The 14,863-nt window shown below is 41.6% G+C and overlaps 1 protein-coding gene across 1 annotated transcript in view; it reads left to right on the forward strand.

Moving 5' to 3' along the window:
- Cdk13 (cyclin-dependent kinase 13) overlaps positions 1-14,863 on the forward strand; it is a 140,682-nt gene that overhangs the window by 35,107 nt on the left and 90,712 nt on the right. The window contains exon 6 of the mRNA XM_013033003.1: positions 12-508. Within this exon, the coding sequence (XP_012888457.1) occupies positions 12-508 (497 nt within the window). The remainder of the gene's footprint in view (positions 1-11; positions 509-14,863) is intronic.

The following is a 14,863-nucleotide window of genomic DNA, read 5'->3' on the forward strand; positions in this document are numbered from 1 at the left end:
ACGGCGGCGAGGAGCGGGCCGAGGCCGCCAAGAGCGGCAGCAGTAGCAGCGGCGGCGGCCGGCGCAAGAGCGCGTCGGCGACGTCCAGCAGCGGCAGCGGCAGCCGCAAGGACCGGGACCCCAAGGGTCACCGCAGCCGGACCAAGTCGGCCAAGGAGCCGCCCTCGGCCTATAAAGAGCCGCCCAAGGCCTACCGCGAGGACAAGGCCGAGCCCAAGGCCTACCGGCGGCGGCAGCGCTCCCTGAGCCCGCTGGGAGGCCGGGACGACAGCCCAGTGTCTCACCGAGCGTCGCAGAGCCTGAGGAGCCGTAAGTCCCCGAGCCCGGCCGGAGGGGGCGGCAGTCCCTACTCGCGGCGGCCACCGCGCTCGCCGAGTCCCTACAGCCGCCGCCGCTCGCCCAGCTACAGCCGCCACAGCTCGTACGAGCGGGGCGGCGACGTGTCCCCCAGCCCCTACAGCAGCAGCAGCTGGCGCCGCTCGCGCAGCCCCTACAGCCCGGTGCTCAGGTGAGTCCCCCGCCCGGCCCGGTCCCCGGCCGCCTCCCCGGGGGCAGGGAAGGTGGGGCCGGGCTCCTCAGGGCCCCGGAGAGGGAGGCCCGCGCAACTGCTGGGAGCGGGAGGCCGGCCGCGCGCGGGGAGCCGTTTAGGGGCGTCGGGGGGGGGGCGGGGGTGGATCCTCGAGCGGGCGGACCTCGGGAGTTCCGAATTTCAGACTTGTTGCGCCAACAGCCCTTACAGCCCCCTCGGCATTGCCTTTGCTTTGCCAGCACCGGCCGTGTGGCTCAGCCCCCGGGGCGGGGCCTTACTCCCGCCTGGGAGCTCGGTGGGAGGAGAGGTGTTCTTAGGCCCAGGGTTTTGGGGGGACCTAGGTAGAGGGGGCCAGTCGGAATCTGGTGCTTACACGGGAATTAGACTTGGTTAGTACGGGGATGGTGAAAGGAGCCTCTGAAAAGTTTCCCACGTGGAACTTGGTAGTAATAAAATTTGAACACCAAGAGGATTATTTTGTGATATTCTTGTGTGGAAGAGCCTTTTGGCTGAGTCCTCAGAAGTATAATTTAAAAAAAAGTAGAAAACAAGTGACAAGATTGTAACGTCTCTGATGGTTTGTGATCCTACTCAACGGAACCAGTAGCATGGGTGGCGTGTCCCAGGGTAACTAGTGACTTTCGTGCCATGAAAGCCGGAAACTTCTGTGGGGTTAGCTAGACCTTTAAATATTAGGATCTTCCGTTCAGACATTTTAACCTAGTGACATTGGAGTAAATTCTTTGTGGCTATGCCCAGTTATACAGTAGTTTACTACAAATGTGCGTACATTGGTACATCCTTTTCTGTGACACGGAGTGAATCAAAGTTTTTGAATATTTTGTTATCTTGTAGGTTCTTATATTTTTGAAGATGAATGGAACCTAATAGGCCGTACGGTAGGGTATTGCTCTTTTTTTTTTTTTTTTTTGGGTCCGGTCGTGGGGCCTGAACTCTGGGCCTGGGGGCTGTCCCTCAGCTCTTCAGCTCAAGGCTAGCACTCTACCACTTGAGCCATAGCGCCACTTCTGGTTTTTTACTTTTTGCTTATGTGGTGCTGAGGAATCGAACCCAGGGCCTCAGGCATGCAAGGCAAGCGCTCTACCACTGAGCCACCTTCCCAGCCCCAAGTTACATTTTAGATTTGCTGAATGATTTACACTTTTTGAAATTGAATTTATATTGTAAACTTTATTAGGTTTCAGGACTATACCAATTTTAAGTGTGTGATGAAACTTAAGAGTGGGTTTATGTCATTAGGCTTTAGTTTCTACACATTAGTAAGGTCCTTTATTATACAGTAATAGTATGTTTTATATAAAATATGGTAGGGTCTGTATGATTAGGAGTAGCTGTGTAAAATACTCACTGAGCATTTATTATTACATGCTCCTTAGTAAAGCTGTTTTAGGGACTGGAATTTAGTAGGGAAGAAAGGTAAGTCCTTGTCCTCAGGAACTTTGCATTCTAGAGGATCATCAATAATTCAGCCTTTTCCTGGTGTATGGACCACTAGGATTTCTTTCTTTTTTTTTTTTGTTGGTCCTGGGGCTTGAACTCTGGGCCCAGGGTGCTGTCCCTGTGCTCTTCAGATCAAGGCAAGTGCCACAGCGCCACTTCTGGTTTTCTGGTTGTTTATTGGAGATAAGAGTCTCATGGACTTTTCTGCCCTGGTTGGCTTTGAACCTTGATCCTCAGATCTCATCCTCCTGATTAGCTAGGATTACAGGCGTGCTAGGATTACAGTCGTGAGCCACCAACGCCCGGCAACCACCATTATTTCTAAAGGAATTTCTTTAGAAGTTTTTTGAATGTCTTAGCCAACATTCCTCACAGCTAGCCTTTTGGTATGTGCTGAATATATGCAGTAATAGGAAGCATATTATTTTAAGGTATCCAGCTCCATTAGATTTTGGACTTGAGTTCTGATACTGGTTTACCTAGTTTGCTTTCTTCCTCTCCCTTTGCCTCTCCCTCTCCTTGCTTCCTCCCATCCCTTACCCCTCTTTTCCTTTCCATTTTCCCTTTCACCTTCCACTTTCCCTTTCCCCTTTGCCCTTCCCTTTTCCCTTTTCCCTTTTCCCTTTCCCTTTTCCAAGGTTGAACCTGAGACTAGCCCAGGTATCTATCTATCTATCTATCTATCTAGTGAAAATACCGTACTGAGGGGTTACAATTAATGGGCAAGGTAATGAGTACATTTCTTATCAAGCATTGTTGCCTCCTCCTTTGTTATCCCTTCCTAAACTATAAGTAAGTGAAAAATTTGACTTTTGTAATGTATTCATCTTTACAGATATCTAAAATTTCTGAATTGTTGAATAGTTTGACTATTCAACTATTAACTGTTATAGTTAACTCTTTGGAATGGTACTAAGCAACCTTGTATGGTAGGTTAATGGTGAGGACAGTTTGTCATGTCTTTGAGGTCTTTTTGTTTAGACCAAAGTCTCTTTTACCTAAGGAATGGTTTACAGGTTTTTCTTTTTGGCATCATGTTAATTATTGTTTATCATATGTTCTGCTTAAACATGGGGACTAGAACTAACAGCTAAAATAGCTGACAGAAAAACAAGTTTTATGGGTTGGGAGAGTGGCTTAGTGGTAGAGTGTTTGCCTAGCATTCATGAAGCACTGGGTTCCATTCCTCAGTGCCACAAAAACAGAAAAAGCTGGAAGTGGCTCAAGTGGTAGAGTGCTAGCCTTAAGCAAAAAGAAGTTCAGGCACAGTTTCCAAGCCCTGAGTTCAAGTCCTACGACTGGCCAAAAAGTAAAGAAAAACTTAAATTTTGGGTTGGAGGCATGGCTTAAGTGGTAAAAGTCTTGCTTAACTTTACCCAAGTGTTGTCAAAAAACAAAAACAATCTAAAAGCATAAAGCAAAATTTCGGAGTTTAAAGATAAATATGTCATTACTGTTTTGGACAGTTAATTGAATTCACTTGTAGTATTATGTAAAAAATTGAATTATCTTTAGCTTTATATAAAAAGCTCTATTTAAGCCAGGTTCTGGTGACTTAGTCTTGTAATCCTAGCTACCCAGGAGGCTTGAGATCTGAGTTCCAGCACCACAACAACCCTCTATCCCCCAAATAAAATCTTCTTTATTTGGAGTTTTGTAATTGTGGTAGGTGACTCAAGTTCTTTAATGAACAGATGACTGGAAATGTAAGCTTCATGAAGGCAACTGGCCTATCTTTCAGCATTCTACTCAGTACGTTGCACACTTAATAATTGTTGAATAGATAAGTTTTACTGAACAAACTGTTCATGCTGTAGATACTTTAAGTATATATTGTAGAGCATGTGTTATGCTGTAAGAAATAGCAATGTGATCTTTTCCTAGCTCATGGTTTACCCATTAATGAAGTATCAGTGTAGATGTTTTTAAGAAAGTGCATATGCATTCAAAATAGCATGTTGTCATATCCTAGAGTAAATCCCTCTATTCAAGTGATTTCTGCTCCACAACCTACTTTTGTCTTCATTTGAATCTCGTAGTCTTCAGCTCATGCATTTCTTGTAGTTATTTTCGTTTGTTTGTTTGTTTTTCGGTCCAGTCATGGGGCCTGAACTCTGGGCCTGGGCGCTGTCCCTCAGCTCTTCAGCTCAAGGTTAGCGCTCTACCACTTGAGTCACAGCGCCACTTCCGGCTTTTTTCTTTTTGCTTATGTGGTGCTGAGGAATCGAACCCAGGGACTCAGGCATGCAAGGCAAGTGCTCTACCACTGAGCCACCTTCCCAGCCCTCTTGTAGTTATTTTCATGTCTTTTAAACTTGTTTAGCTTTCTCAAGTTTTCTTCACTACTTTTTTTTTTTTTTTTAATCTGTCATGGGGCTTGAACTCCAGGCCCAGGTGCTATCCTTGAGCTCTTTTTCTCAACTAGCGCTCTACCACTTTGAGCCACAGTGCCACTTCTTGATTTCTGGTGGTTCATTGGAGATGAGTCTCACAGACTTTCCTGCCCAGGCTGGCTTTGAACCGTGATCCTCAGATGTCAGCCTTCTGAGTAGCTAAGATTACAGGCTTGAGCCAATGGTTTCTGGCTTCAGCTCATTTGTTTTTGTAGGTTATTTATTTATTTTGGTGCAAAGAGCCTCTCCCCTACAAGACAAGGTATCCATTGCTATATTCACCACTGAGCTATATCTCTACCCCTAATCTAGTGTTTATGGACAGTGAGGATGCTTAAATTTTCTAGATTTTTTTTCTATTTTGTTCGAAAATTATCCGAAGGTACGTAGAAAAGATTTCATTTTGAAAAATTATGATTGCTTTCCTGTAGGATGTGTTGATGTAAAGTTACTGAAGTCAGTTTGGTTACAATCAGTACAATAAATTATTATGTATAATTGGTCTTCCCCTACATCAGTGAGAGACATTCCATTGTACTAGGAAACAGCAGAAAACTTGATTATAGAATATCAACATCCTGAGAATATGAAAGAGATGGTGGGCTCCAGAGATAAATAAATGAGATCATTAGTAGGCTGTCGTATTGAATACTTCTGCCAGGAGTGTTTTATCCTGAAAATTCAAAAAATACTCAAAACCAAGTGAATATTTCAGAATTTTCAGAACGTCTGTTAGTTACTCATAGATTTAATATATACTTGATGGAAAGAAATAGAGAATACAAGAGTAAGTGCAGGTTGGGAAGGTAGCTTAGTGGTAGATCGCTTACCTAGCATGCATGAAGCCCTGGGTTCGATTTCTTAGTACCACATAAACAGAAAACAGAAGTGGTGCTGTGGCTCAGTGATAAAGTATTAGCCTTGAGCAAAAGAAGCTCATCATGGATAGTGCCCAGGCTCTGGGTTCCAGCCCCAGGACTGAGGGGAAAAAAAAGTGCAGTTGTGATCATTCTGCCAATTTTTCCACTTTCTCTGATATTTACATCTGTTCAGTTCTCAGTTGCATTTCTTTCGTAAACACTAAAGCATTCCCTCTTTTCCATTTCTAGCTTTAGTTCATTCATTCATTCAGTCATTGTACTGAGGCTTGAACTCAGGGTTTTACTACTTATAAGCTCTCCATCTACCCTTTAGCCACACTCTCAGCCTTTGTTTATACTTCCTGTTAACATTACATCCCTTGTTTTTTGGAAGGACTTTCATAAAATCTGGTGAAATCATGTCCTTCCCATTTTGTAGAATTAAAACTAAACTTTGTTGGAAGGGTAACTAGCTCCAATAATTCTAGCTACTGGAGAGGCAGAAACTAGGAGATTAGCCAGCCTGGGCAAAAGACCCCATATCAATATTAAAAGGAGGGTATAGTGATGTTCATCTGCTATCTTAGCTGCCTTTTTTTTTTTTTTTGCCCTCCCAGGGCTTGAACTCAAGGCCTGGGCACTGTCCCTGAGCTTCTTTTGCTCAAGGCTAGCATTCTACTACTCGAGCCACAGAGCTACTACCTCCAGCTTTTTCTTTTTGTGTAGTACTAAGGAATTGAACTCAGGGCTTCATGTATGCTAGACAAGCACTCTACTACTAAGCCACATTCCCAGCCCCTATTTTAGCTTCTGAGGAAAGCGTAAATACAAAGAATCGAAGTTCAGGGTATCCTGGGCATGAGCACAAGACCCCATTCAGAAAAATTTCTAAAGCAAAAAGGCCTGGGGACACACCTGAAAGGGGGCAGATTGCATTTGCCTAGCAAGCAGAAGGCCCTGTGTTAGATAGAACCCCAATGTTGCAAAACATCAACAACAACCATAACTGTATATAGGCTGGATGTGGTGGAACCTGCCTGTAATCTGAGCTACTCCCGGAAGCTTAGAGGATAACCTGGGCAAAGTCTGGAGAACAAAATAAAAGCAAAAAACTAGGGATGTGGCTCCAATTGTAGATAGCTTGCCTAGCAATTGTGAGGTCATGAGTTTAAGCCCCAGAACCTGAAAAGAAAAAATAAGGCTAAGTTTTCTAATACATTTTCAGTTAATGCCTTTAGTGATCTCATTCCCTTCTATCAAAACTCTTGTCTTCAGAGGTATTTTTATTTCTCTGTGTGTTTACTTACTGTTAGGCTGGGAATGGAGACACTCCAAACCCTTTTCCTGTCTTCTCCACATCCCACTTTGAAATTTTATGTTTACTCATTTAGAAAAAGGTAATTTCTCTTCCTGTGTTACCATAGCACTTAGCATTATCTTTGTTACAGAGCTTTAGAAATTACATTTACTATTTCATTTAGTTGGCTGGCTACAGTGATGTTTCCCCCAACTAGATTGTAGGCTCCTTGAAGACACATTCCAGTGCATTGTTTTACTACACAAATACCAGTTGTATCTCTAAACTTGGTTTACAGAATTGGGGAAGTAATTGCTTTAACTAAAAAGGAAGTAATTTAAGATTATCCCTCTTTTTGCTTCTGCTTTAATGGAATGAGTTACAAGTGCTGGTCATGTTAGCATGAGTAGAATTAAATCAGACCTATTTTTTATATTTATAGTTTTACTGATCAAAATAATCTGTTTTTCTTGTGAATTTGAATTTATCTTTAAGGTAGAAATTTTCTGAACAGCTAGGCTTTAAATCCTAGCTATTCAGGAGGCTGGGATCTGAAGAGTGTGGTTCAGAGCTAGCTGGGCAAGAAAGTCCAAAAAAGACTGATCTCTAATTAATAAAGAGCAGAAAGTGGGGCTGTGGCTCAAACAGTAGAGTCCTAGCCTTGAGAAAGAAAAACCAAAAAACAACTGCTCACCGAACACGAAGGTTCTGAGTTCAAGCCCCAGGGAAGGCACAAAAAAAAAAAAGGAAAAAATTTCTGACTATACTATTATCAAACTTTATTTTAAACTGTAGACATTGCTGAAAAATGTTAGTTGAAAATGAAGGTTGCTTATACTCACATGAATAATTCTGATCTTTTCCCTTCTGTACTTTTTCTCTTCTTTATTTTTTGGGTCCGGTCGTGGGGACTGAACTCGGGGCCTGGGCGCTGTCTCTCAGCTCTTCAGCTCAAGGCTAGTGCTCTACCACTTGAGCCACAGCACCACTTCTGGCTTTTTACTTTTTGCTTATGTGGTGCTGAGGAATTGAACACAGGGCCTCAGGCATGCAAGGCAAGCGCTCTACCACTGAGCCACCTTCCCAGCCCGAAATTTATAATCTTTGAAGTAGGAATTGGTAGCAGAAAAATCTAAAACAAAACAAAAAGCAAGTTAGACTCAGAAGTATAGGTGCCATCAGTGCTTTTTGTTCCTTTAGTTTCTGTATCTAAATTGGCAAAGTGTTATTTGTAACTCATTTGGAAGGCAAAATGGATATTAGAGCACCAAATGTAGATGAAGACTGGAATATACATAAAACAAAAATGAGAAGGGGAGCTAGAGGAACTGAAAGTGGTAGATAGGTTTATCAGTTTCCCTGATTTTCTGCGTTTTAAGTTACATATGGGCCCTTTCACTAGGATATTTTTACACTAAATACATTTTGTCGAAGATTGTGTTAATAATTTTACCACTTGAATATTTTTTTATATTCTTTATTATTTTTCATCTGTTAACAGATTTTCAGCTGGTATAAAGAAGTATGAGAGATTAAAAGTGACCTGGATCCAGTTACCTTGACATTTTGATGATGGTCTTTTAGATTGCTTACTTTTTTTTGGGGGGGGGGTCCGGTTGTGGGGTCTGAACTCTGGGCCTGGGCACTGTCCCTCAGCTCTTCAGCTCAAGGCTAGTACTCTACCACTTGAGCCACAGCGCCACTTCCGGCTTTTTTTTCCTGCTTATGTGGTGCTGAGGAATCGAACCCAGGGCCTCAAACTTGTAAGGCAAGAGCTCTACCACTGAGCCCCTACTTTTTAAAGTTAGCATATACTAATTATATAGATGGGTTTTACAGTGATATTTCTATATGTTTTCTAGATTTCTTTATGTACATGTGGGCAGGGAGAAGATTGTGTCTACATGGAATCGTGTACAGTGCTGTTTTGTACCCTCCACTATGTTCTCTTTGTTGGCTTTTAGTATTCTGTTGTATCAATAAATAGTATAGTTTGTTTGGCCAAATTCACTTTGATGAACTTTTGTTTTTCCTCCTCTCCTGTGGTGCCAGTCCTGGGGGTTGAACTTTGGGCCTAGGCTCTGTACCTGAGCTTTTTTGCTCAGTTTCAGAAGGTTTTTACCACTTTGTATTACCTAATAGTGTGGAAGCACCTATTCTTTCCATTTTACCAACACTTGGAATTTTCAGATAATCCTTTATTGTTTTTATTTACATTTCTATGATATCTAGTAAGGCTGAATACATTGTCATATGTTTGATTCTCTAATTTTTTGATTTTTTTTTAATTTAGAGGAACTGTTTAGAGATGTGTTGTGTTAGGTATTTTCTTGAGTCTGTTTTGTGTCTTTTAACTCTTTGTAATGTCTTATTTTAGAAGGTTTTAGATTTGTGTGTGGGCATATGTGAATGTGTTTTGAGTGATAGTATTTCACATCATCGATTGTCAAAACTAAATATCTCCCTCTCCAGTTCTCTCTCTCTCTGTATGTATGTATATGTATATGTATATGCCAGTGCTGAGCTTTGAACTCAGGGTCAGGGATCTGTCCCTTGTGTTTTTTTGGTCAGGCTGGTGCACTACCACTTCAGCCACAGCTCCACTTCAGGCTTTTTTGGTGGTGAAAGCCCTGCCTAGCATTTAAACTGTGATCCTCAGATCTCAGCCTCCTGAGTAGCTAGAATTATAGCTACCAGCCACCAGCACCCCTGCTTAGGTCTCCTTTCTTTTTCTTTTTTTACCGTTAAGGCTGAATCCTCTTTTAAAAAATTGGCTGATATTAGTTATTGGGGGGTGGATTTCACTGTTACACTTCCAGAAGTCCCAATTAATTCTACCCCCTCCACAACACCCTCCCCGCTTTTCCTGCTCCCCCAATATAACATCCCCAACAGGTTTCTTTGTTTCATTTTCATAGTTAAAAATAATCTATTTGGACTATATTCAATCTCCTTTATCCTTCCCACTAGCACTATCCCTCCTGTCAGACCCCATACACCTACATGGTCTGTTTCTGTCCCCTCACCTCTTTTCTTGATTATAAACCTTTTTTTTTTTTTTTTTGGCAGAATCTCACTGAGCAGTCCAGGCTAGCCTGAAACTCACTATATATCCCAGCCTGTCCTCAAACTCAAGGGCTTTCTGCATCAGCCTCCTGAGTACTTAGATTACAGTATTCTCCATCATGCCCAGTCCCCAGTTTTTTGTTGTCTTTTTTTTTTTTTTTTTAGAGACAAGGTCTGTCTATGTAGACCAGACTGGCTTGAAACTCATCTTTCTCCCTCATCTTCCTGAGTGCCACCAATCCAGGCCAAAATCTAGTCTTGAACCCATGGTCTGGGCAATGTCCCTTACCTTTTTTTGCTCAAGGGTACCATGCTACCACTTGAGCTACACCTCCATTTCTGTTGTTGTTGTTTTTGGTGGTTAACTGGTAATGAGGCTCATGTACTTCCCTGACCTGGCTGGCTTCAAACCTTGATCCTCAGCTCTCAGCCTCTAGACATGAGCTCATACTGGTACCCGCTAAATCTAGTCTTTTTTAACAACTGTGTGTGTCTAACAGTGTGTCTGTACTGGGGCTTGAACTCAGGCCCCTTATCAGATAATTTCTGTTAAATAGTAGTTCTTTATTGTTTATTTTGCTGTGCAGAAGGATTTTAGTTTGACTTATCCCTCCTCTCCCCCTTCTCATCTTCCCTCTCCCCCGTGTCCTCCCCCATACCTTTGGACTTCTTTTTCCTACTACATTTAAAGTTTCAGGCTCTTGTTTTAGTCTTTAATTCAGATTTTAGCTAGAGCTACTTAACATCTAGGTATCATTCTTCTGTTTTTGTTTCTCTAGAGTGGATTAGTGGGATTGCTAAATTGTAAGTTGGATGTTGGACTTAGTAAAGCGTAATATTCTTTTCCAAAATAGCCGTCCCATTTTAAATTTCAGTCAGCAGTCTACAAGCTATGTCCCATCTACATTAAAGTTTGCTTTTTGGTTATTCTTACTTGAGCCATTACAGTGGAGATGTAGTGGTATCTTGCAGTTTTATTTGAAGTTTCCAAATAATAATATTGAACTTCTTTCTATATACTTAATTTGTCCTTCATATCCCTTTCTTTGCCCTTCATGTCTTTTAAGTGTTTCACAGTATTTTGTCCGTATTTTTAAAGGACAAGGTTGTCTCAAGAGTTCTGTATATATTGTGGATACAGATTTTTTTTTTGTTGGTCGTGGGGCTTGAACTCTGGGCTTGAACTTGAGCCACAGTGCCACTTCTGGTTTTCTGGTGGTTTATTGGAGATACCAGTTTCACAGACTTTCCTGCCTGGGCTGGCTTTGAACCGTGATCCTCAGATCTCAGCCTCCTCAGTAGCTAGGATTACAGGCGTGAGCCACCAGCTCAGATAATATGTTTTACAAAATGCTTTCTCCCAGCCTGTTGCTGGCTTTCCTCAACAGTAATTTCTGAGAAGAAAAGTTTGAAATTTTTATAAATTACAACTTAGCCTGTTTTCTGTCTTTCTTTTTCCCTCCCTCCCTCCCTCCCTTCCTCTGGTCTTAGGGCTTGGACATTGCCCTTGAGCCTGTTTGTGCTCAAAACTAGCATTCTACCACTTGAGCCACAGCAGCCACTTCCTACTTTTTTAAAATAGTTTATGTAGATAAGAGCGTCATGGGGACTTTTCTGCCTAGGCTGGCTTCATATTGTGATCCTTAGGTCTCTGCCTCTTAAGTAGCTAGAATTATAGGCATGAGACACTGGCTCTGGCAGCCATGCTTCTTTAAAGTATGATTTATACTTTTGGTCCTGGGGTTTGAACTTGGAGCTTGAAGGTTGCTAGGCAAGCATTCATACCAATGAGCTATGTCTCCAACTCTGCTTTGGTGTAGTCAGATTATTCAGTGACTTAATTTTTTTTAATTAGAAACACAGTAGTCATATTAGGGGCATTTCATTGTGATATTTCTACACATGCATACCAATGTATCCCAGTCTTATTCTCTCCAACTCTCTCCTCTACTTTTCCCTTGCCCTCTTCCTCACACAACCTCATCCAACTCCACTGTTCCATTTTTATACACTCAGACAATTTGTTTACCCTCTTTGTTGTGTATTGATATATGTCCCTAACAGTGGTATATGGCAGGGTCATATAGGAGGTCTATTTTTAGTGTTTTGAGGATTCTTCATACTGATTTTCATAGTTGTTACACTAGTTTATACTTCCTCCAACAGTGGATAAGTGCTCTTCACCCTTCCCCCCACCAAATTATTTTCACTATCTTTTTTTTTTTGGTTGCTGGAGCTTAAACTCAGATTCAGGGTGCTGTCCTTGTGCATTTTTGCTCAAGGCTAGTGTTCTGCTTTAGCCATAGCTCTACTTTAGCCATTACAGTGGAGATGTAGTGGTATCTTGCAGTTTTATTTGGTGGTTAATTAGATATAAGAGTCTCACAGACTTCCTGCCTAGGCCTACTTTTCAAACCTCAGTCCTCAGATTTCAGCCTCCTGAGTAGTATTAGTCTTTTTTAGTACTTTGACATGTCCTACTTCTGAGTTCACACAGTTGGGTGAGAATTTACCTACCATTTTGTTTGCTTCAACCTTTTGATTTAGTCTCATGAGATTTCTTTTTTAAATCTTAGTGTATCGTAAATACCCAGCACAACACCTGATAGGTCATTTTTCTTGCTTAAAAAACAGATCTCAGGGCATGGTTCAATGAGGCATGCTTTTTTCTCAGTGGACTACTTGTTTAAGCAAATCTGTACAATATCAACCATGTGTTCTTTTTTTTTCTTGTAATGTGGCATAGGAATATAAAGGAAGGGTACAGTTTTTAAAAGACATACTTTCAGTTTTTGTTTTTTTTTTTTTTGAGTCCGGTCATGGGGCCTGAACTCTGGGCCTGGGCGCTGTCCCTCAGCTCTTTAGCTCAAGGCTAGCGCTCTACCACTTGAGCCACAGCACCACTTCCGGCTTTTTCCTTTTTGCATATGTGGTGCTGAGGAATCGAACCCAGGGCCTTAGACATGCAAGGCAAGCGCTCTACCACCGAGCTACCTTCCCAGCCCATACTTTCAGTTTTGTAATTTTTTCTAGTTTATAAAGCAATACCATTGAAATGCTAACAGTTAGCTTCTTTATTTTTTATTTTCATTGTAATTTTGTGGTAGTTGTTTTAGACAGGGGCTTACTAGATTGCACAGTCTGACTTCAAATACCTGGTGCCGGTATTCCATCTGCTTCAGTCTCCCAAGTAGGTGGGACTACATGCATGTACTACTGTGCCTGGCTACTAATTTACCTTTTTTTCTTTCTTCTTCTCAAAAAAAAAAATTTTTTTTTTAAATTCTTGGTTGTGGGCCCTGAACTCTGGGCCTGGGCCCTGTCCCTCAGCTCTTCAGCTCAAGGCTAGTAGTGCTCTACCACTTCGAGCTAGAGCATCACTTTCGGTTTTCTGGTGGTTAATTGGAGATAAGAGTCTCATGGACTTTCCTGCCCGGGCATGCTTTTTGAACCTTGATCCTTGGATCTCAGCCTCCTGTGTAGCTAGAAGTACAGGTGTGAGCCACTGGCTCCCGGCTACTTTTTTTTTTTTTTTTGAGACAAGGTTTTACTGTGTAACTCAGTATGGCCTCAAATTATAACCTTCCTGCCTTAGCTTTAAACAGTGCTGAGATCCCATGCTCTTCTGTGGTTGTGTTCCTATTATTTAATCTTAAGAGTTTATACAATTAGATAAATAAGTTGCAAATAGTTTTTCATTATCTCAATTGTTAACAGAAATGGAAAAAAATACAGCAGCCAGGCTGTCGGCTGCACTAGACATTGATGAAAATGAACTCAGCAACTTAAGGGCAGCAATAGGAGAGAGAGAATGAGGAAGAGGGAACAACTTGCACTTAGCAAAAGGAAAGAAATGTACATGTCACCCGATTTGGAAGAAATAGCTGTAATGTCAAACTTTGTAGAGTCCATAAGCTTTATAGACCATGATAAGGACAATGTGCCTCATGAATGTTAAAATGTGTGACTTTAACTGTCACTATCCCACAATACTGTGAAATGTGTGAAATTTATGTAATCACTTAATCTCAATAAAAAAAATTATTAAAAAAAGTTTGTATGTGCCGGGTGCTGGTGGCTCATGCCTATAATCCTATCTACTCAGGAGGGTGAGATCTGTGGATCACAGTTCAAAGCCAGCCCGGGCAGGAAAGTTCATGAGACTCTTATGTCCAATTAACCACCAGAAAACTGGAAGTGGTGCTGTGGCTCAAGTAGTAGAGTGCTCTCCTTGAGCTGAAAAGCTGAGGGACAGCGCCCAGGCCCAGAAAAAAAAAAAATAGTGAGGCGGGGAGCATGCGTGAGAGTGTGTGTGTAAGAGTTGTGGGGTTTGAACTGTCCCTGAGCTATTTTGCTCAAGGCTAGCACTCTACTACTTTGAACCACATCTTCATTTTGGTTTTTAGTTGGTTAATTGGAGATAAGAAAGAGTCTTACGGACTTTCCTGCTGGGCTGCCTTTTGAACTGCAATCCTTCTCAGCCTCTGGAGTAGCTAGAATTACAGATGTGAGGCATCAGCGTCTAGCTTATAGTTTTATTATTTCCTGTTATTGTAGTGTTGGTATTCTTAGGAGGCTTTGCTGAATCCATGGTTATAAAGACTCCTGTATTTTCTTCCAAAGGTTTTTATAGATTTAGCCCTACCTTATATTAGTGTTTGTGTATAGTGAGTAAAAAGGGCTGTGATTGTTTTTTTTCATATGTATATTCAGTTATCCTGTTCCTATTTATTGAAAAGACCCTTCCTTTTTTATTTTTTAGTTACTGAGTTCTAGGCATTTTTTTATTTGTAATTGACTTAAGTCAGATTATGAATACAATCATTTTTTTGTGTGTGCCTATTTTAGGGCTAGAATTCAGGTTCTGTGCACTGTCCTTGAGCTTATTTTGCTCAAGGCTAGTGCTCTACCATTTCTGGCTTTATTTATTTATTTATTTTTGAGTAGTTTATTGTTGATAAGAATCTCAGCACTTTCCCTCCCAGGACTGGCTTTGAACTATGATCCTAAGATCTCAGCCCCCTGAGTAGCTAGGATTATAGGTGCCACTGGTGCCCAGCTTCCTTAACTTTTCAATCCTAGTGCTCTACTATTTGAACCACAGCTCCACTTCTGGTTATTTGCTGGTTAATTGGAGATAAGAATCTATGGACTTAACTGCTCATGCTAGCTTTGAACACGATTCTCAGATCTCAGCTAGGATTACAGGTGTGAGTTACTAGTGCCCAGCTAATGCATATTTTTGTTCATGATTATT

Source organism: Dipodomys ordii, unplaced genomic scaffold (assembly GCF_000151885.1).
Source record: "Dipodomys ordii isolate 6190 unplaced genomic scaffold, Dord_2.0 Scaffold161, whole genome shotgun sequence".
Classification (NCBI taxonomy): Eukaryota; Metazoa; Chordata; class Mammalia; order Rodentia; family Heteromyidae; genus Dipodomys; species Dipodomys ordii.